The 23,449-nt window shown below is 45.6% G+C and overlaps 1 protein-coding gene across 2 annotated transcripts in view; it reads right to left on the reverse strand.

Annotated features, from left to right (window-relative positions):
- The window catches only part of SPIDR (scaffold protein involved in DNA repair), a 139,508-nt gene that overhangs the window by 38,766 nt on the left and 77,293 nt on the right, over positions 1–23,449 (reverse strand). Inside the window, exons 1-2 of one of the 2 annotated variants that reach the window (XM_068983773.1) lie at positions 11,324–11,391; positions 2,765–2,905 (exon numbers count right to left, since the gene is read on the reverse strand). In XM_068983773.1, the coding sequence (XP_068839874.1) occupies positions 2,765–2,905; positions 11,324–11,388 (206 nt within the window). In that variant the 5' untranslated portion in view covers positions 11,389–11,391. Of the gene's footprint in view, positions 1–2,764; positions 2,906–11,323; positions 11,392–23,449 lie in introns of those variants that run through there. The other variant, XM_068983772.1, reaches the window with a different exon arrangement.

The raw sequence follows: 23,449 nt of genomic DNA on the forward strand, positions 1-23,449 counted from the left end.
TTGAATTGAAAGAGGTTCCCCTCCCCTGCAAAAATGTTGCTACTGTGTTTTCTATACTTCTAGGGTTAATATATTTCAGAAAAGTTCTATTTTCCCTCAGTATTGCTATATCACATAAAAATAAGATCACATACTAATCAGCAAGAAAAAGATAAAGCTCATACCCAGAATTATGACACCAAAGTAAAGTGAGTTTTCAGCCTATCTGACCTCTAAACCGTTGCAGAGGCCACCTGGGAGAACAAAGATCAGGGGACACGCCTGTCCCTGGACAAACAGCCGGAGTCTTGGGGAGGAAGAGAGCAGAGCAGGGGTGGGCTTAGCAGTGCTATTTAAAATGGTCTTTTCCATTATATCCAGGCTATTTTCCTGACTCTTCTCACTTTAACTGGTCAGCACAGATACAAAACACCAAAAATAAATGTGTCAGAGAAACACAAAAGACGGCTGTTTTTGTTCAACCATTCCAAGGGGGGCAGGTGAACAGGGTGGGGTCCCCGGAACAGGGGCCCAGCCCCAAGGCCATCAGTCCACCCAAAGCTGCCACTATTGACGGTGGACCAGAAGAAACCCAGGAGCTAAAATTTAAAAGACTCCATGACTTAGCCCAGACATAAAACTACCTTCCAACGGGCAAAGAAGTAGCTTTCTATATTAGATATTGGAGTTATATAATTATAAGTAATCATTTTAGCTTGAATTCTGGGAAGTAAGTCTATTTTGTCAAGGTTTATGAGAAATATATTTTGTTAAGGTTTATGAGTTGCTATGAAACACAATAATTTGGGGGAAAAAAGAGGCAGTTTTTGTTTACTGGGCCATGGATGGATGACTGACAGTGGGTGATGTCACTAATAGGCAATTATAACATTCAGCATTCCAAAACTATTAAATAATTTGTTTTGAAGAAATATAGCTTCCAAAAGAACAAAAAGACAATCTATTTGGATGGTTACATGTCAAAGTAAAGTGAAATACATAAGATAAATAAATTAATTCCAACCTAAAAAGAAGTATCAACTATTTCAATGGCAACCCACCCCATTATTCTTGCCTGGAAAATCCCATGGACAGAGGAGCCTGAGGGGCTATAGTCCATGGGGTGGCAAAGAGTAGGACATGAGTTAGCAACTAAAAGACATTTAGTCAAATTTTAGTTCAACTTAAAAATGGAGTGGATTCCAAGAGTTTGTCTGTAAACAAATTTTTTAGACTACTCAGTGCATTTCCTACAGAAAAAATATGTCCTATGGCAATGTTGTAGACAGCAGTATACCTCCAGTACAACTCACAAGAACCCGATTAAATGTCAGGTACACAGACGGTTCTGTGGCTTCATGGTAAAGAGCAGGTGCTTTATGGAGCCAGAGCCCCTGGGCCCCAGGCTCTGTCAGTCCCCAGAAGCATGGCCCTGGAGGTGAGTCCTGCCTTCACCAGCAGGGAGTGTATCCCCAGGAGCAGCCCCTTGGCCTGCAACACTCGAGATCTGCCAGCTGGAGGGGCTCCACTGAGATGCACGTGACGCAGAGCCCCCTGTACCTGGCATGTGGTGGTGACGGGGGGAACTGTGCTGAGTGCACCTCTGGGAGGTCTACATGGGGCCAGTGGAGTTACTGCCACCAGGCTAATGTCGGGGCAACACCTCGCTTACCACAACTACACACGGTCTTTCCAGATGCTTGTGATTCTGAAACCAAGGGCTAAATGAGGTTCAACTTCGTAAGGACAAGGTTCATGCAGCCCAGTTGGGCTTTCCAAATATCTGGGCAGTGCTGTGCCTAACCTATAAGGCAATTATATTACAATACAGCCACCTTTCCACAAACAGGCAGAAGTACCTGCTACAAGACAAATGTATCAACGCAGGGCTCACAGGGGGTCTGTCCTTTAGGAAAGCAGGATCCTGGGTGGAGCCACTGCTCACCTGCCCGGTGCCATGTGAAAGACAGATGAGGCACAGAGCCAGGATGGGAGAGCGGACTGTGGATGGAGGTCAGGCGGAGGAATGCTCGGCAACGCTCAAAGTTTAGGAAGACCACAGCAGACGGCTGCAATGCAGACTGCTGCAATGCAGACCACTGGCTTCCAACCTGCTCTAAGTCGGACCGCATGTACACATGATGGGCTTGCCCTCCCTCAGACAGTGTGACAAGCTCAGACGTTACTCCAGCAAAACACTGACATCAAGACCTACGATGACATGCTGTTTGAGGAAAGAGGCTCCAATGAGAAACCCCCAAATTCACTGTTTACCATTCTTTACATGACTGAATAGTTCCATTAAAAACGTTCTTCTTTCCCCTAACTCAAGACTAAGATGATTACTGGAATGGAACAACGAACCGCTGGGCCAGATCCATGTACCATTCCTATCCAAAACAACATCAAGGGGTGAGGTGCCATGCAACTCGACAGAAAATATGCTTTCTTGCCATGGAAAGCAAAAAACACGGCAAAACAAGAGTTTTGAAATGCCTTTTCACAAAGTTGTACTTTCATTCATATAAACTGACTCATGCAAAGCTACCTTATTAGTATAGATAATACATAGAAAAAACTTTAGAATTAAAAGACACATATATAGCATTTTTAATCCTAATCTTAATAAAATTGTGAATCACTAAACTTGCAACATTATTTCTGTTGTCACTTATAATGTTTCTCTCAGAAATACTTTATGGGCTTAACCCAACTCCAGGCCTTGTTTTAGAGGCAAACTTTCGGGCCTACTTTGTCTTTAAAAATAAATGTACAGATGTCTCACCTTGCTCTGGTGACCTTCTGCAGAACCTTCATGCCTGACAGCCTGCAGCACTTCCCCTCCAGCTGCCTGTCCTTCAGTATGTCGCCCTCCAAGTGCACCTCACTGAAGAGTCCAAGGGCATCTTGCACAAGAAGGCAGACTCTACAAAAAAGCATCCACATTTGCTCTTTAGGAAACAGGTTTTGATTCGGTGCAGAGACCAGAATTTCCTTCTCCTTCAACAGAAATCCACTGTAGGCATCTTCCTAAATAGGCGAACCAGGATAAATGAACAATACTGAACTAAAACATGCAATTCTTAGCTGTGTACCAGCAAGTGTGTGGGCCACCACCCACAGAAAACAGTAGGAGACAGAATTCTCTTCAGGAAGATAACTAACTCCCTAAACCCAATGTGCTTTACAACAGCACACTGAGACCACCTTTCAAATCAAGTATTTTACCATTGCCAGACACAGAGTAGCCCTTTACCCCTTGTTTACCCTGTCTGCCGTAACAGAACATTTATGTTTTGTATGGACGCTCAGCACTGAGGCACGGTCTCTCACGATCCTGTCCTGTTTGGAGCAACCCACTGCATGAAGGCAGGGATGAAGACAGCACACGCTTCCGTGTTACACCTATCCTGTGGTTTTGTCCCCTGACCATTCCGCAAGGCAGAGCCTCTAGGAGGGAAGCCCTGCAGTTTGCCCTGACTTGTTCCTCTGCTCCTAGTCTAACTCAGGCTGAGGCAGGGCCAAGTGACCAGGCTCCATCTGCCAGCTGTGAGAGGGCAGGGCAGGGGGTCCTACACCCACTCCCATGCCATCGGTCGCCTGACCGACCCCTGGGGCATTTCACACTGCTCTGTATTACTGTTAACACATATGAAGTCAAGATGTATGCAAAAACCTCCATGGATCTGCTTTTTAATTTATTTATTTAATTGGAGGCTAATGACTTTACAATATTGTAGTGGTTTTTGAAATACATTGACATGAATCAGCCATGGGTGCATATGTGTTCCCCATCCTGAACTCCCCTCCCACTTCGCCCCCAATCCCATCCCTCAGGGTCATCCCAGTGCGCCAGCCCTGAGCGCCCTGTCTCATGCATCGAACCTGGACTGGCGATCTATTTCACATTTATGATGATATACATGTTTCAATGCTTCTCTGAAATCATTCCACCCTTGTCTTCTCCCACAGAATCCAAAAGGATCTGCTTTTTAAGACTAGAATTCTTTGTCTTAATTGGAGGATAATTGCTTCACAATGTCATGTTTGTTTCTGCCATACAACAATGGGAATCAGCCGTAAGTGTTTATATATCCCTTCCCTCTGGAACCTCCCTCCCCGCCCCACCCCATTCCACCCCACTGGGTCATCACAGAGCACTGGGTTGATATCTCCTCAGGGCACAGAGCGACTTCCCACTAGCTATCTGTTCTGCATATGGTAATGCTTATATTTCAGAGCTACCTGAAACTAGAGAGAACTGCTGACTGCTTGTGCTGAGAAGGGGGAGGTGGGGAACGGGGTCCTACCCTTGCCTTAAGCCTGCTCTGACGTTTGCCCATGTCACAGGTGACCCAGGAAGGGTGCTCCTGTTTATTCTTCTGCCTGGAGTCCGCCCTGCCTTGGGGGGGAGGGAGGCACTCAGGCCCCCCCACTACTCTCCTCACCGTGTTCACACGCAGCACACACCCCCGTCCGCCTTGCTCTGCTCTCACAGGCGGCTTTGTGCCCCTGGCCCATGGGGACGGGAGCCAGGGGGTGGGGGTGGTGGTGGTCAGCACACTCCCAGTGGGGGTGGGCTGAGGAGCACCCAGGAGCCCCAGGCACTGCAGTGTTCCCTGCCCATGACCAGCAAGCTCCAAAAACCACTGCAGGTCTGCACACAAAGGCCCTTGGTCAACTTGTTTTTCCTGAATCAAGAGGTGTTTCCCATAAATTACATCACATTCAGGGAACACAAACGCCTTCGGAGGGAGGCAGTACCCTGGGGGTGACTGCAGTAGCTTGAATCTTCTCACTGTAAGGAGACGGTGGGGGGTGAGCTCTGGGGCTGTGAGCAGGAAGGGTGCTCGGGCTGGCACCAGGAGTCCGTCCTGCCTTGGGGGAAGGGAGGGGTGCTCGGGCCAGTTTTTAGAACATGGTTCTCTGTACAGCCCGTGCTCCACCTGTCAGGTCTGTGACTAGACTGCACATGGCTGTGCTTGCTGTTTTAGATTGTGTTTTTCTTGGTGGCCAATGGATGGAAAGTACAATCAGCTCCTGTAATTCATCAATCCTAATGTCTGTCTAGTCAAGGCTATGGTTTTTCCTGTGGTCATGTATGGAAGTGAGAGTTGGACTGTGAAGAAGGCTGAGCACTGAAGAACTGATGCTTTTGAACTGTGGTGTTGGAGAAGACTCTTGAGAGTCCCTTGGACTGCAAGGAGATCCAACGAGTCCATTCTGAAGGAGATCAGCCCTGGGATTTCTTTGGAAGGAATGATGCTACAGCTGAAACTCCAGTACTTTGGCCACCTCATATGAAGAGTTGAGTCATTGGAAAAGACCCTGATGCTGGGAGGGATTGGGGGCAGGAGGAGAAGGGGGCGACAGAGGCTGAGATGGCTGGATGGCATCATGGACTCGATGGACATGAGTCTGAGTGAACTCCGGGAGATGGTGATGGACAGGGAGGCCTGGCGTGCTGTGATTCCTGGGATTGCAAAGAGTCGGACACGACTGAGCGACTGAACTGAACTGAATGGAGTTTACTATTCACGACACTTCCAGTGTAAGGTTCACGTTACCATCTGGTCTGTGCATAAGGAAAGCGCCCACCTCCCAGCCCCCATGCTCTTTTTGCATCATTTCTTCTGACTGCCCTCGAATGTCTTCAGTGCCACAATGAACAGAGGCAGTGACATGGCATCCTCACTGTGTTCTTGGTTTTAAAGAAAGTATGTAGCCTCAGTTGTTTGTTTTTTTTTGAGGGGGGGGTAGATATTTTTCATGAGGTTAAAGATTCCTAGTTTAGTGAGAAATTTTAAAAATCATGAATGGGTCTTAGAGCTTATAAAATGCATTTTTTGCAGTCAATGAAAAGACTATGTTTTCATCTCCTTTCCTAATGTGGTAAATGACAATGACAGTTTACCAAGTATGAAGCCAATTTTTTACTCCCAAGAAAGAGCAACGATTCTGCTATGTATTCAGACTTCTGTTATCTATACCCATGAGTGATATGGACCTTTAATTTTCGCTCTCAGATTTGGTATCAGGATTCTTTATATCCACTTCATATAATGAGCTGACAGGAATTCCTTTTTCATGTGAAAACTTTGTAAATGACTTGAGTCATGTGTTTTTCGACACATGACTTTGAAACGATTTAGTAATAAAATGACTTCGCTATCATGCTTTCTTTACCTGGGAAGACTTTAACTCTTAATTTCTTGAATAATAGTTGAACTTTTGGGGATTTTCTGGTAAGTTATATTTTTCTAGAGGTTTATCCATTTTGTTTACATTTTCAAGTTTATTAGCATAAAGATAGAACAATACCCTCTCACTGCATCTCTAACTGATGGGGCTGATCCTCATATCTTCCCTTTTCAGTTGTGCTTATTTATATCGTCTCTCCTCTCTTTATGAGTTTTTTCATTGAATTATTATTATATCATTTCAAAGAACCAACTCTTGGTTTTGTTTACTCAGTTCATGTCATTAATTTCTACCCTTATGCTTATAATCTCCTTCCTTCTATTTTCTTTGTATTTATCCTACGATTTTTAAATTGCTTTTTATGTTAGAGGCTTGGCTCATTTAATTTTGAACCTCCTCTCATTCTAAAATGAGCTCAGACTATAACATTTCTTCTAAGTATCAAATTAATGATATCACGTAAAATTTGATATTTAGTATTTTTATGATTATTCATCAGTTCTAGGTATTTTTAATTATTATTTTTAATTAATATTTACCCATTATTATTTCTTTGATCCAGGAATTATTTGGAAGTACTTAAAGTTTTTTTTCTATAAGGATTGAGAATGCACATATTTTTGCCATTAACTCTAATTTAATTGCACTACAGTGAAAGAATATGCTGGTTCTCTTACATTTGTAGAGATCTGCTTGTATGGCCTAGCACACAATCAATTTTTAAGACAATATCAACCAAGAAGAATGCACATGTGCTAGTTGTTAAAGATGGTTCTGTATGAGATCTGTGAGTCAAGTCATTTAAGTGTATTTTTCAAGTCTTGTGTTCCTGCCCTAACTGTTTCTGTCTGCCTCACTGACTGGTTATTTGATTAGCTGTCTATTGCTACATAGCAAGTCATTCTACAAGTTAGAAGCTTAAAATAACAAATGTTAATTTTTTCGAGTGGGCATGGGTTAGAAACGCATCATTTTGACAGTGGGTGGTGGGTGCCAAGCCCTGTTCCATGGGCACCATTTTATCCTTAGATGGCCTCTGAGGGCGTGATTATTCTCACCCTCACTCAGCATACAGAGAACTGAAGATCAGAAGGTTTTTGGGTCTTGCCCAAGACCACATAATGTTACATAAGAGAACTAACTCTTAACAATAAGATAAAATGAACATATAAACATATTTAACATAAACCTCTTTTTAAATGTACAAAAGTGGGAAATTACCAGGCTAAGAAATTAGCCAGAAATGGAGCTAAACTCCTTATTTCAAGACAGGTAGACCAGATGAACACACAGTGGGAGTGAGGAACAAAGCAGAGAACGGCAGCCCGTAGCAGTGTGGGTGCTCAAAATCCATGCTGACGGGTGGCCCTGCAGCTACTGTGGCAGCCACGCAGGCTTCAAATGCAGCTAATGTGGGTGAGGAGCTGAATTTTAAGTTTTACCTAACTGTAATTAGTTTAAATGTAAACAGCCACATATGGCAGCACAGTCTAAAGGCATAACAATTAGAGGATCCGAAAAACTATAAATATTATACTTGAAAGTGAAAGTGAAGTCGCTCAGTCGTGTCCGACTCTTTGCGACCCCGTGGACTGCAGCCTCCATCCATGGGATTCTCCAGGCAAGAGTACTGGAGTGGGTTGCCATTTCCTTCTCAGAATACTGGAGTGGGTAGCCTTTCCCTTCTCCAGGGGATCTTTCCAGCCCAGGAATTGAACCAGGGTCTCCTGCATTGCAGGAGGATTCTTTACCAACTGAGCTATCAGGGAAGCCCCTAATATTATACTTAATAATCAGCTAATCAACCTTTACGTACAGATGTGAGAGCTGGATCATAAAAAAAGCTGAGCGCCGAAGAATTGATGCTTTCAAATTGTGGTGCTGGAGAAGACTCTTGAGAGTCCCTTAGACAGCCAGAAGATCAAACCAGTCAATCCTAAAGGAAATCAACACTGAATATTCATTGGAAGGACTGATGCTGAAGTTCCAATACTTTCTGTACCTCATGCAAAGAGCTGACTCATTGGAAAAGACCCTGATGCTTGGAAAGATTGAGGGTAGGAGGAGGAAGAGGCAACAGAGGATGAGACTGTTGGATGGCAACACTAACTTAATGCACATGAGTTTGAGCAAACTCCAGAAGACAGTGAAGGACAAGGGAGCCTGGCATGCTGCAGTTCACAGGGTCGCAAAGAATCAGACATTACTTAGCAATCAAATTATGTTTTACCAAACATTAATATTCAAATATATTAATAGGTATTCCTTGAAAATCATCACCAAAATGCTGCTAGCAATAATTTTTCTAAAATTTACTTTGTCAGGTCTACAGAGGAAAAAAATACACCAAAATCATATATAATTATTAGTGTGTTCAATTTTCCTTGCAATACAGTATTTTATACCCAAGAACACCAGGAAACCCCTGTCCCCTCACCTCATGCACTACTCTGTTCAGGAGCGGTTATTTGGCAGGTGGAAACCAGAAGAATGCCCTATCTATCTTAAAGATACTAGTGTTAAAATTCCACACATGTGACATTTTTTTTAATATGCTGTGGCTATAAGACAGTGATACTGGCTATAAGATTTGTCCATGGGTCAAGAAGCTGACTGTCCAGTGTGGGGATGGAGGCGGTGTGGAGGCCTGCAGGGCAGTGAGCTTTGCATCCACATCTCGCCGTGGGTGCTCCGACTGCTCCTGAGCACACCCCTCCTGCCCCTCACGTCTGACAGCGATTCTGGGGCGGCCCTCGGCTCTTTCCCTGATGCTCTCTGTTACCTGCTCGTGGCTCTGTCATCTGCCTGAAGCACGCTGTGAACTGCTCTTCCAGATCCCGTTCCCTTCACTCTTGGGCACCACCTCCCTCTGGGCAGTACCCCTGCCTGCACAGATGCTTCTGCCCCAGCATGTGTGCTGGTGGGCGCTGGTCTTCTGGGCGAGCCCCTCACCCTGGGGGTGAGCTAGGGGAGGTACTCTTGGCCCCCCACACTTGGGGTGGAGCCTCTCAACAGAGGCCTGGGGATGAGGGATGTGGTGGACAGCCCTCCTAGAGGGAGATCGAGTGCTGGACTGGGCCCTGTCTGCCCCCCTGGAGCAGAGCCTAGAGCAGCAGCAGCTGGCAGGAAGTGGGTCAGGGCGCAAGAGCCACAGACTCGCTGTTCTTACTGAGACATAGTAGGTTTCCATGATTCCACAGATGGAATGTCCTCCATCTGCTGTGTGCCCTTAGGACAATTTCCAAAAGCTCAAATGATTGCTGTTCAGTTTCTGCAGCTACAATGCTTATGTATGACGGGAGAGTCCACCATGCACTCACTGCTACTCCAGAAGCTGGTTCTTATCTGACTCTGCAACTCACATCCTCGCCAAACAAAGACCCTCTGGACAGCCACCATGTGCTGGGCTCTTCAGCCGTTATTTGTGAGTTATGAGAGTATTTGGAAACTCTCTAAGTTCACAGACTTAAGTATGACTTGTTCTTTTTTCCTTAAAAGACATCTTGACTTGCGTGAACACAAGAAATGAGCCAAGTGCAAAATTACTGGGTCAGACGCAGGAGTGCTTGACGCAGAGAGGCCTCGAGGGACACAGAGAGGCCTCGAGGACCGCAGAGTCAGTAACACTGGCACGAACATGCTAATCCCCATGCCCCGAACAGTGCCCCGGCCTCAAGAGGTTTCTTGTGTGCTAAGTACAGCGGGACTGCTGCAGGCCCAGGCCTGGGCAGGGTCCTCGGCTCCTCCCCAGGGAAAGGCCTGGCCCCAGCACACAGACGAGCACAGGCGGGGGACTGCTGGAGCCTACGGGAAAGTGCTGGGGTGGAAGGGCCTGGCCAGGTGGTCAGGGAAGGCTCCTTCCAGGGCTGGTCTGGAAGCCTGTCCTGCACAGAGTTGACAGTAACACACTTAAGAGCAGGGTGCACAGCACACTCCAAAACTGGGACAGCAACATGGGAGTTTTCCCATGTTCGAGAAGTTGAGAGAAGGCCGGAAAATACTATGTAAGAACAAAGATAGAGGGAAAGTGGTCATAAGGAGAAAGACTACTTACTATTTGGGTATTCCCATGCATTATTCTTAATTTAAAATCAGTTGTTTATGGAAACAGGGATGGAGGTAGAGATGTCACCCTGGTGGGCAGCTCTGGGGCGGTGTGGAGCCGCAGTGAGCGGGCTGTGTGGAGTGGAGGGTTTGGGTCCAGGCCCAGGTGGGTCAATCACTGGCCCAGGACAGCCAGCATGCCCACCTCCTGCCACTGGGGAGTAATGGGGATACTGGGAGGGCTCAGACCAAATGCTGTTGTAGAAACACGGTCACTGGCACAGGAGGTGGTTGTTTTAACAGAGAATGTTTGAAGCCCCAGCCAGGATGCCAAAGACACCCAGTGACACCATGCCCCAGGCTGCAGGTGACTTTCACGCATGCTGAGCACTGATGCTGGGACCCCAAGCCTTGCATGGGAGGGAAACTGCTGCTTTCAGACGTGGTCCACTGTTGATAAACGTTGAAACAGCATAGAGAAGATGTCTCCAGGGAGGAGGGGTTAAAGAGCCTGTCAGTCTGCCATTCAAAACTCTCCAAGTTAAGAGTCTGGCAAGAGAATGCCACTTAGCTCAAGGTTCCACCCAAGCCTAAAAGACTGACCTTCACCAAGTAAACCCCTCCCCCACTCTCATGGCTGTCAGCACGTGGTGCCGGGCCGTGGGGGAGGGGCTCCTCTACCGCGGGAGACCTGCCTGGCTGCTGGGAGCTCCGCTGGGACCCTCACAATCCAGGTAACTTCAATCTGTTTGGCCCCCGGTGATGAGCCTGCCCCTACGCTGCACCTAAGCGTCTCCGTTTCCTTCACCCACCAGGCAAATCCACTTTGCTACCAGACAGAGCTGATCGACAGGAAGATGGCATTCTCTGGTCAGGTATCAGCTCTCCTGAGTGGTAAGAGGTGTGAGCCCCTTTGTAAAAGGCCGATCTCCTGCGTGAAGGGCCCACAGGACAGCGACTGAAGCAGTGGAGAGGGCTCAGAAACAACGCTGGCACCCTGGAAGCCAGCTCAGGAGGCGCCTCAGGTGCCGACCCCACCACCCAGGTCTGTTGTAAGGAAAGCGCCTCTCTGCTTGAGCAGTCAAAATCAATGACAAACCCTCGGCCGCAGCTCGCCTGGTCCCAGAGCCCTTGGCTGCGGTGCCTTGACTTTCTTGCATTCATGAGCCAGGAGGGTGAGGCTGGAGGAAGGGAGTAAAACTGCTGCGCTGCACAGCACCTGCCCAGCAACAAAATAACAGATAAGAGGTGCAGGGTTCAACCCCAGGCATATCACCATGGAAGTATAAAGTCCACTGTGGAGTTAATGTTTGTCTTTAAGAATGCTTCTTCCTTTCCTTCTCTTATGGGCTGAACGCCTCATCATGCTAATTAAAGAACATTTTAAAAATTCCGAAAGTACACGTACTGTTAATCTGTGAAAGCAACAAAACAAGCATAAGGAAGAAGAAAAAGAAAACTGTTGATTCACAGAGGGGGTTTCAGAGAGCCTATAATTTAATTTCTGAAGCTTCAAATGCCCCTTCCCAACTTTTCAGAAATATTTATTTTTCCCTCCTTTCATTCACAGGCTCTGTATCACAGACACAGAAGCAGAGTGGGAGAGAACCAGTGAGCGTGTGTGCACACGTGTGTCTGTGGATGCTCGTGTTCCAAGAGAGAAGCAGATGAAGTGACATGTGGATGTTTACATGAGTCGTGGAAGCAGTTCTGAGCACTTCACCAAGAATTCCCGGAATCAGAGTCAGGTCCGGCTGCTCTATTCTAGGTCAGAGTCAACTGAAGCAGTCTCCGATCAACAACGGTCTTTCTCGCCACGTTATGATCCCTTACTAAACCCAATCTAAGAAATAAACAGAAGAAATTCCAGGATAAAGTGAGAAAAAAAAGCAGGAAAGAGAGAAAGGGGAGGAGAGGTTGGGAGGGGAATTTGGACCCAACCCGGGCGGGGGAGCGGGAGGGGTGCGTAGCACGAGGGGCAGGGCCTTTCCCAGCTCCAAGCCGCAAACAGACGGGAAACCAGATACAGCGGGACACTGTGTCCTCCTGAAAAACAAGCAGACCGCGCTCCTAAAGTAAACAGTTAATCCTGCTGTTTATCTTTTCAACATGAGATGTTAGCAGGATGATCTTTACTGCACAGAAATGTGGTTTTATTCATAAGAAAAATCGGATTTTCTCTTTGCTAAAATAAAAGTGTGACATGGAAACTTTCTAATATCAGTGAATAGGAAAGAATAACAATCTTTTTGTTTTTTTGCTAAATGTAACTAAAGCATGGCAAAAGTCCCGAGAAAGGCCTTTTCCACACTTTCACTTCCTCTTTATTTTCGGAAAATACTGCATTGGTGAAATTAACCAAACAATAAATCCTGCTGCAAGGCTTGGTCTGAAGGAGGACACAGGTAACCAGGACATAACTGGAGTCCTAGACTTGGATCGCAGTCACTGCCCCTGGAGATGAGCCGAGGCATGTCAGAAGAGGACATCTCACAGCCACAGAAGTCCGCCTCCAGAACAAGTTTTCAAAGAGACACAGCTCCTCTTACACATTTTGAAGTGAAATTCCCATGGACAGAAGTGTCAATTCTGCCCCTTCCCCCAGTAGCACACTGTCCCAGGCAGACAACAGTAAGACATCACACCAGACATTCATGATTGCCATACACCTGGACTCAGGTCTCACCCACCCCGATGCTATCTGTGTGCCCACAAGCCTGGTGCTGTGAAGTTCACCACTGAGGAGGTCCTGCACCCACCTCCACAAGGACCTCCAAAGGTCGTCCACAGGGACCCCTTGGCTGTCTTTTATCACCCACCTCCCTCCCTCCCCCTCCCTTCCCAACATTTACAAACTGCTGATCTGTCCTCGGTTTCTAAGATTTGGCCACTTTGAAATGTTATAAAAATGCAATCATCTACTATAGGATCTTTGGATTGAACTTTTCCCCTCAGCACAGTGCCCTGAAAACAATCAGGCTGATATGCTTTGTATTTTTATAACAGCTTTACTGAGACCTAATTTACATGCCATAAAATTCACTCAAATAAAAATATTGTGGCAAAACACACATAAAACATACAATTTCACCATTCTAAAATGTACAATTCAGTGGCATTACATACATACACGTGTTCTCCAACCACCAGCACTGTCTAGTTCCAGAACATTAGTCCAAAAGCCCCAAGCTGTCACAGGGCCTCCCTGCTCCCCCCTCCCCCAAACACACCGATCTACTTCCTGTCTATGGATCTGTCTGCTCTGAACATTTCACAGGAATGGAATCATGGAAGCTGTGGCCTTCTGAGATTGGCTTATTTCACACAGCATAACATTTCCAAGTTGCATCCAAGCTATACTGATAGCAAGTGCAAGTACTGAACTCCTGTTTACTGCTGAACAGTATTCCATTATATGCATACGTAACATTTTATTTATCCATCCATCGCTGATGGCCATTTGGGTTGTTTCCATATTCTTGCATATACAAGTAATACTGCAATGAATGTCAGTGTACAAGTTACATAGATACATGTTTTCAATTCTTTTGGGTTTATACCGAGGAGTGGCTTTGCTGGATCATATGGTAATGTGATGTTTAGCTTTTTGAGGAACTGCCAGACTGTTTTCCAAAGTGGCTGCACCATTTTACCAGCCATTATGAGGGCTCCAGTTTCTCTACATCTTTGTTCAGTTCAGTTGCTCAGTCACGTCCAACTCTTTGTGACCACATGGATTGCAGTACACCAGGCTTCCCTGTCCGTCAACAACTCCCAGAGCTTGCTCAAACTTGTGTCCATCAAGTCAGTGATGTCATCCAACCATTTCATCCTCTGTTGTCCCCTTCTCCTTCTGCCTTCAATCTTTTCCAGCAACAGGGTCTTTCCCGATGAGTCAGTTCTCTGCATCAGGTGGTCAAAGTTTTGGAGCTTCAGCTTCAGCATCAGTCCTTCCAATGGATATTCAGGATTGATCTCCTTTAGGATTGACTGGTTTGATCTCCCTGCAGTTCAAGGGACTCTCAAGAGTCTTCTCCAACACCACAGTTAAAAAGCATCAATTCTTTGGCGCTCAGCTTTCTTTATAGTCCAGCTCTCACATCCATATATGACTACTGGAGCTTTGACTAGACATACCTTTGTTGGCAAAGTAATATCTCTGCTATTTAATATGCTGTCTAGATTGGTTATAGCTTTTCTTCCAAGGAGCAAGTGTCTTTTTAATTTCATGGCTGCAGTCACCATCTGCAATGATTTTGGAGCCCCAAAAAATAAAGTTTGTTACTGTTTCAATTGTTTCCTCACCTATTTGCCATGAAGTGATGGGACCAGATGCCATGATCTTCATTTTTTGAATGTTGAGCTTTAAGCCAACTTTTTTACTCTCTGCTTTCACTTTCATCAAGAGGCTTTTTAGTTCTTCTTTACTTTCTGCCATAAGGGTGGTATTATCTGCATATCTGAGGTTATTGATATTTCTCCCGGCAATCTTGATTCCAGCTTGTGCTTCATCCAGCCCGGCATTTCTCATGATGTACTCTGCATATAAGTTAAATAAGCAGGGTGATAATATACAGCCTTGACGTATTCCTTTCCCAATGTGGGACAAGTCTGCTATTCCATGTCTGATTCTAACTGCTGCTTCTTGACCTGTATACAGGAAAATTCTTTCAGAATTTTCCACAGTTTGTCATGATCCACACAGTCAAAGGCTTTGGCATAGTCAATAAAACAGAAATAAATGTTTTTCTGGAACTCTCTTGCCTTTTCAATGGTCCAACGGTTGTTGGCAATTTGATCTCTGGTTCTTTTGCCTTTTCTAAATCCAGCTTGAATATCTGGAAGTTCATGGTTCACATACTGTTGAAGCCTGGCTTGGAGAACTTTGAGCATTACTTTGCTAGCATATGAGATGAGTGCAATTGTGCAGTACTTTGAACATTCTTTGGCATTGCCTTTCTTTGGGATTAGAATGAAAACTGACCATTTCCAGTCCTGTGGCCACTGCTGAGTTTTCCAAATTTGCTGGCATATTGAGTGCAGCACTTTCACAGCATCATCTTTTAGGATTTAAAATAGCTCAACTGGTACTTCATCACTTTCACTAGCTTTGTTCATAGTGATGCTTCCTAAAGCCCACTTGACTTTGCATTCCAACATGTCTGGCTCTAGGTGAGTGATCACACCATCGTGGTTATCTCAGTCATGAAGATCTTTTTTGTGTAGTTCTTCTGTGTATTCTTGCCACCTCTTCTTAATATCTTCTGCTTCTGTTAGGTCCATACCATTTCGGTCCTTTATCCACATCCTTATAGACACATATTATTGGCTGTCTTTTTTATTACAGCCACCCTAATGGGTGTGAGGTGATATATCACACTGTGGCTTTGATTTGCATTTCCCTGATGGCTAAATGATGATATCATGCGATTCTTGGCCAAGTTCTTTGGCTAAGCGTCTATTCAAATTCTCTATTTTTAATTTGGGTTATCTTTTTTTATAATGATGCAACTTTTTACATTAGTTTCTATATTTGTTTGGTTACAAATCCCCTACCAGATATGTGATTTGCAAAAAGTTTCTCCAGTTCTCTGGGTTGTCTGTTACTTTCCTGAATGTCCTGTGAAGCAAAGAAATTTCTTTGTTTATGAAGTCCCCTTTATTTATTTTTTGGGGGTGTATATGCTTTAGGTGTCATATGTAAGGAACAACTGCCCAGTATATATGGTTATAAAGACATATTCCTATTTTTTCCTTTGAGTATGATAGTTTTAGTTCTTATATTTAGGCCCATGATCTATTCTGAAATAATTCCTATTTATGATATGAGGCAGGGGTCAACTTGACTCTTTTGCATGTGGATATCCACTTATCTCAGGGCTACCTGTGGGAATTACTATTCTTTCCCAGTTAAAACGTCAGCTCCTCTGTCAAAAAATCAGTTGACCACAGATGAAGTGAAAGTTGCTCAGTTGTATCCGATTCTTTATGACCCCATGAACTATATGGTCCATGGAATTCTCCAGGCCAGAATACTGGAGTGGGTACCCTTTCCCTTCTCCAGGGCATCTTCCCAACCCAGGGATTGAACCCAGGTCTCCTGCATTGCAGGTGGATTCTTTACCAGTTGAGCCACCAGAGAAGCCCAGATCACAGATGAAAGGTATTTATGAATTTTAAAAGAACATATATATCATGCCAGTGATATCTTTTAAAAAATGAAGTATATGAGTGTAGGTCTTGAAAGAAATAGTCTGAACCCACCAAAGGAGAGGATTTAATTAGATTTTTTGCCTATCATTAGCACAGAGCTGTATAAATGCATCTGTCCTTCCCAGGATATACAGACTAAAGTTGTTGCTGTTGTTTCTTTAGGTCCAGGGAAACCTGAGCACAGGTAACTGACCAGGATCTCATTTAATCCAGTTCTATGATTTTACGATCAGAGGACTCCCAATGTCCTGTGTCTTGTGGCCCAGACTTATGGTTCTTCCTGTGTGTTCCCTCTTTGTGTAACACAGCCACAGCCACAGCCCCATCATTTCTTGGTCACTCTGTTCCAAAATCTGCGAGTGACCTTTATTTCCTTTTCCACACCCAGTTGCTGTAGTCAATCCATTTGCTCCATGTTTATCTTTTTTAACATCATCCTTCATCATCCTTCCTTCTCATTCCTGTTTTACTTCTTGCTTTGCATGTTACGTGGACTAGGGATATGTCTCCTAACTGATCTCCTAACCTGGTCCTTCCCTCTCACCACTCCTGAAGCTTGCTCTAAAACACTCTTTCCTAAGGGACAGAGATAGTCATATCACTCAACTAGTTATGGAAGGTCCAGGGCATCCTCATGACTCCTGCAGGTCTCCTGATTCATGCATGTGTGAGTCTAAGACCAAGTTACTGCAGCCTCACCCCAACTGAGTCTTGGCTCCCACTCAGTTCAGTTCGGTTCAGTTCAGTTGCTCAGTCGTATCTGACTCTTTGCGACCTCATGAATCGCAGCATGCCAGGCCTCCCTGTCCATCACCAACTCCCGGATTTTACTCAAACTCATGTGCATCGAGTCGGTGATGCCATCCAGCCATCTCATCCTCTGTCGTCCCCTTCTCCTCCTGCCCCTAACCCCTCCCAGCATCAGGGTCTTTTCCAATGAGTCAACTCTTCGCACGAAGTGGCCAAAGTATTGGAGTTTCAGCTTCAGTATCAGTCCTTCCAATGAACACCCAGGACTGATCTCCTTTAGGATGGACTGGTTGGATTTCCTTGCAGTCCAAGGGACTCGCAAGAGTCCTCTCCAATACCACAGTTCAAAAGCATCAATTCTTCGGCGCTCAGCTTTCTTCACAGTCCAACTCTCACATCCATACATGACCACTGGAAAAACCATAGCCTTGACTAGAAGGACCTTTGTTGGCAACATATCAATAATATCTCTGCTTTTGAATATGCTATCTAGGTCGGTCATAACTTTCCTTCCAAGGAGTAAGCGTCTTTTAATTTCATGGCTGCAATCACCATCTACGGTGATTTTGGAGCCCGCAAAAATAAAGTCTGACACTGTTTCCACTGGGCTCCCATTAGTTCCTCTAAACAAACTTCATGTTCCCACCACCATACCTGTCTAAAGATGCCCATTTTTCAAAGACAAACTCATTCCACTTCTTTCTTGATTTTTCTCATTCTATAGTGTAAACAATTTTCTTTTTTCCTTTCTTTAGTATTTTATTTATTCATTTGGCGGCACCAGGTCTCAGTTGTGGCATGCAGGATATTTAGTTATGGCATGCGGGATACCATTTATTGACCAGGGATTGAACCCAGGCCCCCTGTATTGAGAGCATGGAGTCCTAGCAACTGGACAACCATGTAAGTTCCCAATTCTTCCTTTTTCTTTGTATGCAAAATGATTTATTTTTGTCTTTTAGCTTTTATCACATTCTACTCAAAAACCTGAGTAGATCTTTCCTCTCTCCTTTTTGACTGTAAGTTTCTTGGGGATGGGAACATACTTTGTATTCCCCACATACCCATCGCAGCCCTTAGCTGTGTATTACAGATGATTGATATGTGTTTGATCCACCAAGCTGAATTAACTGACAGGCATTTATTTAGGCTTGTAGGGACAGAAGGTGTAAGAAGTAGCTTCAACACTTGTGGACGAGAATCAGTATTAAAATGCTCTATACAGCTAGTTCACAAGCTGAGACCTTTTCACTGCTATAACGGGTAGGAGTATTAGTGTCCTAGTGAAGTTCTAAATCAGAGTAAGACAGATGAAGGGAAGAAGGGATCTTAGTTAAGAAAGTTTTTACTCAAAATGTGCCAAATCCACTGAGCAGCACTGGGGGCTGTGGTCTTGTTTTCCCTCATTCATCCCCCAGTCACTCTCAAATGAGGGTCATTTGGTATTCCCACCTTTCCATGGCCTCTCACTGCTGAACCTGAAAGGCCGGGGGCCTGTGCCTGAGTGCAAACGAGGAAGAAGACATTGAGTGTTTCTGTAGTGCCGAGGGAGGTCACACATTCCATGATGCTCCCTGGATCACCACGTGGCTTGGCGGCCAAACCCAGAGTCCTCACTGCCTCTCTCGTCCAGAGTTCTCTGTGAAGCCTGAAGCACTGACACACTCAAGCTGCACTGAATGCGACAGCTTGGACCTTCTTGAGCATCGTGGGGGGCACTCTTACATGCAGCTTTGGGAGAGAAGAGTCCTGAATATCCTCAGGGCCTGTGGTTCCAGGAAGGGCGCCAGTTGAGAGCAACCAGGCTGCGCTGGACCTCGTGACGCAGCAGGAGCAGGGTGACTCATCCCAGACGACCGGCTTCTGAGTCAGGGTTTCACACTGGAAGCTGACTAACCGGCCTGGAAACCGGTCCTGTCCAACGAGCAGCGTGTAAATCACCGGTGTTTGTGAAGCAGAGGTACACGTTCTACCTGCTCTGACCTTACCAAACAAAACACAAACCACCACAGCAAGAGGCATGCATGCAAGGCTGTCTTCTTTTTTAAACATCAATATTGATTTCGTAAGTTCTTCTGTAATCCTAAGAACACCTGTTCTAGGGACACTACCACTAAGCAATAGTAAATTGTTTTAGGCTATTTGATAATGACATAATTTCAACTTCAAAGACTAAACCATACTCAGTTTATCATACTCAAGAGAGCAGATGAGGGATCACTTTCAGAAGACGACTCGACTGCAGAGAGAAGGAAGGTCCTCAGGTATGAATCCACCTCGGGGCAGGACAGGGGCTAGCCCCGGCTCCCAGCCCCAGCTCTCCCAGCTGGTTGCCCACCCCAGCACGGTGAGCAGCCGCCGCCCCGCTCTGTCTCCACAGGCCCGCTCTGTGTGCAGACCAGCATGGCGAGTCCCTGTAAGCGCAATGCTCTCCTCCCAGCAGGTGCTCTGGAGCCCTCTTTTCTGTCGTCTTCGAGAAACTACAGGTCTCACAATTTCGAGTTTTCTAAAACTTCTAAATACAGTACAAAGCATTCCCTCCTCTCCCTCCCCACCCCCCACCCTGAATCACTAGTGTCGAAGTAAAGTTGTAAATAGAACAAGACGAAGGAAAGACAGATCTTAGCTAAGAAAGTTTTTACTCAAAATCAGTTGAGTAGCCCTGGCGGCACTGTCATCTTGTTTCTCTCACTTACCGCCCAGTCACTCTCAAATGAGGGTCATCCCTATAAACAAGGACCTTCTCCTGTGAAAATCACCGCTGACGACCGCAGAAGCGAGGAAAGGAATGCTGTCCACCCTCACGCGCACACGCACTGTGCTTCCCCACTCTGCCTGTCCCGCACTCTGCACCAGAAGACAACGCAGAGCTGTGTGCTGCTGTCGGATCCTAGTCCTCCTTGACTTTCATGACCTTGACATTCTCCAAGGACGCAGTTTTGTGGTACACAAACTCTCACTTTAGCTTTCTCTGATATTTTCTCATGATGAGATACAGCTCATGTATTGCTGCTGTGTGCTAACAGCTGGCATGCTATTTCAGTAGGGACCATTTGCGAGGATGATCAGTTTTATTACTTAATTGAGGTGATGTCTATCAGGTTTCTCAACTGTAAGTTACTTTTTTCTTCTGAAATTAAAAAAAACTGTGTGGCAAATACTGTCAGGCTATGTAACTATCCTAGTCCTTGTCGAATTTTTGAATCATTAACTTTTAAAAACTGTGGATTCATGAATTCTCAATGGATTGTACCCCAAACTATCATTTTGATGCTCAACTTATCCCAGAATCGGCTGGTTGTAGGCTTTTTTCAAGCTGGCTCCTGTGTCCTCCCAATATGTCTCCACCATTCTTTGAGAACATTCCTTCTTTTCCACATAAAATGCTCAAGACGCATATCCTATTTTTTCCCATTCCACCCTGGAATCACCCATTTCACCAAGAAGCCCTGGTTTCTTTCAGATATTTAAAAGCTAATACCCAGGTGCTAAATGTGCTCAGTGCTCCTGGAGTGTCACAGGCCCAGGACCTCACAGAAAACAGACCGGGGAGTGTATACACACACCCTCCCACACATCAGCACACGTCCACCTCCGTTTACTCACCCATGTGCGCATCATGAAAACTGTAAGTATATTCATCACACAGTTCATTTTAGTTCTCTCTTTCTACATCTGTAACTCACAGGTACCTCAAACTCAAAAATCTACAACAAAACCCACCCCTTTCCTTCTTCTTTCCACATCTGTTAGCCCTTCAATTTCCTACCTCCCTTATGGCACCCACCATTCATCTTGTGGCCCAAACCACTGAATCCTTCTCGATTCCTCTCTTTACTCCACTCCCCACATCCAACACTTCCCGCAGTCCTGCCTTTTCCATGTCTTCAGGGTGCACCACCTCTTTATCCACCATTCCCCGTGCTTCTCACATGGCAAGCTTTGAGCTGCATGGAGCATAGAGTCAAAGGTCCAGCCACAGCTTCCTGAGCTTCTTATGACAGACCCCTGTCCGCCCTGCCCCCAGGACAGTCTCCAAATGCCTCATGGATTCTCACCTTTGGGATTTTTTTTTTTTTTCCAATATTGTATTAGTTTCTGCCATCCATCAACACAAGCCAGCCATAGGTAGACATATGTCTCCTCCCTCGTGAAGCTCCCTCCCACCTCCCACCCAAACCTACTCCTCTAGGTGGTCACAGAGCACTGAGTCTGAGCACCCTGTGTCATACAGCAAATCCCCACTGGCTACCTACCTTACTATGGTAGGTAGGTGTGTTTCCCTTCGACTCCTTCACTCAGACACTATGTAATCCACAAGGCTCGCCTCGATTCTTATGTGAAAACTGCAACCACTGGGTCATCCAGGTTTATTTGACATCAGAAACAGCATTACTTTCTCATACAGTATGTGTTTGTCTGCTGCCAGTGTTCCCCGATCTAATGTTGGTTCCATTAGTGCACAGACTTCGCCTTTTTTGGTCTTATTTATTGCTGTATCCTTAACACCCAGAACAATGAGTGACAGAGGCGGCACAAAGGTGCGTGCTGAATGAATGTCTCCACTGGTTTTCTTCGGTATATTATGCAGCAGCTCAATATTATATTGTGAGGTTTGTCAGTGTTAAATAATCTTCCTTATACTGAATATTGGGATTGCTTCTATATTTCCATTATTATAGGCATTGCTACCATTAAGAACAGTGTGCACTCTTGTGATTTTTTTGTGTTTGTTATGAATTAAATTTCTAAGAATTTTAGGGTCAAAGAGTGTATCTTCATTGCTCTATGTACTGCTTTCCAAAACCATGGGTAATGGTTAAAAATTCCCAAGAGCAACGACTGTGTATAAAAGACCTTTGTTTTCCTAAATAATATATAATTAAAAATTTTAAATTATACAGAGGTATGTGACAAAGATTCCCTCCCATTCTTGTCCTCTGTCCCCTAGTAATCATATGCCCTTCACAGATTATCACTGTTGCTTTTTACATGTCTTTCCAGAGTTTCTGTTTATAAATTTCCAAGGAGCAAAGCACATTTTAAAGACTGCCCTGCTCCTTGCTTTCTGTATTTAACCAATACATCGATGTTTGTGTATCAGATCACAGAGTGCTTCCTCATTCTTTTTATACAACAGCATAGACAGACAGCTAAGTAAGTACCCCACTGGGTGTGATTTAGTTTAACCCTCTAATGCTGACCGTTTACGCTGTTGCCACATTTGCTATCAGAAACAGTGGGAAGAGTACAGTTCTGCGCATCTGCAGGCAAGTCCCCTGAGGAGTCTGGTGGGGAGGATGAGCTGTCACTCTGGGGTAGAGGGCGTGGGGGTGCGCATGTAAGCACAGGCTCTCAGCTTGTCCTGTGTGGACCCAGCACTTCCTTCTCCAGTGCAGGCTGAGATAAGCCAGATCCAGCTTCTTTCTTCCCAGATGGCTTATCTGTTGTCCTCACACCACTTATCGAATGGCTAATCTACCCCACTGTTTTGAAATATGCATATTATTTATGAAATTCCTATATATATTTGGGATCTTCTTTCTTGTTCCATTGGTCTATCTATTACACTAAGGGGGAAAACTCTGCCTTCCGTTAAATTCTAGCAGCTAGATACGACCTATCTCGTGGTGCTTCTCTCTGCCCCGGGCACAGCACCTGGCTCGCAGGGCTTCACCTCTCTCCTCCACTGCAAGCTCACGTGCAGGCGGGCTTCTCTAGTCTAGCCTCTCACAGGCACCTCCATCTCAAGGACGTACTGGACCTCTCAACTTCCACCCAATGCCTCCCGGGTCACTTCCCCTCAGTAACTTGAGCTGCCCTCAAGTCAACAGCACACAGTCATCCCCGACCCCTCCTTCCATCACCCCACATCCAGCCACTGGCACCTCTAAGAGAGCGCAAGTCTCTCTTCTTTCCTCCAGTTCCTCACAGCAAGCTCACCCAGATCACCCGCCTCCCATCTGGACTCCCGAGACAGCCTCGGCCCTCTCCTTGGGTTCCTGCTCCTCCACATTCCATGTGATCTAGCACAGCAGGAGCGTTCTTGTCGAGGCACAGATCAGAACAGCCCAGGCCTGAGCCCCCGGGGCCTCTCAGCACATGGGAGGAAGCTGCCTGCTTCCCCTGGCCCCTGTGTGTCAGGCCTGGGGTCGTGGCACCCCAGCCAAGCCAGCTCTCTGCTTCCTGAAACACAAAGTTCATCTTTCTTTGCAAGCGATGGTCTTTCTAGAAAGTGCGTCTCCTGGAGCTTTCCAGGCCG

This window comes from Capricornis sumatraensis, chromosome 11 (assembly GCF_032405125.1).
Source record: "Capricornis sumatraensis isolate serow.1 chromosome 11, serow.2, whole genome shotgun sequence".
NCBI lineage: Eukaryota > Metazoa > Chordata > Mammalia > Artiodactyla > Bovidae > Capricornis > Capricornis sumatraensis.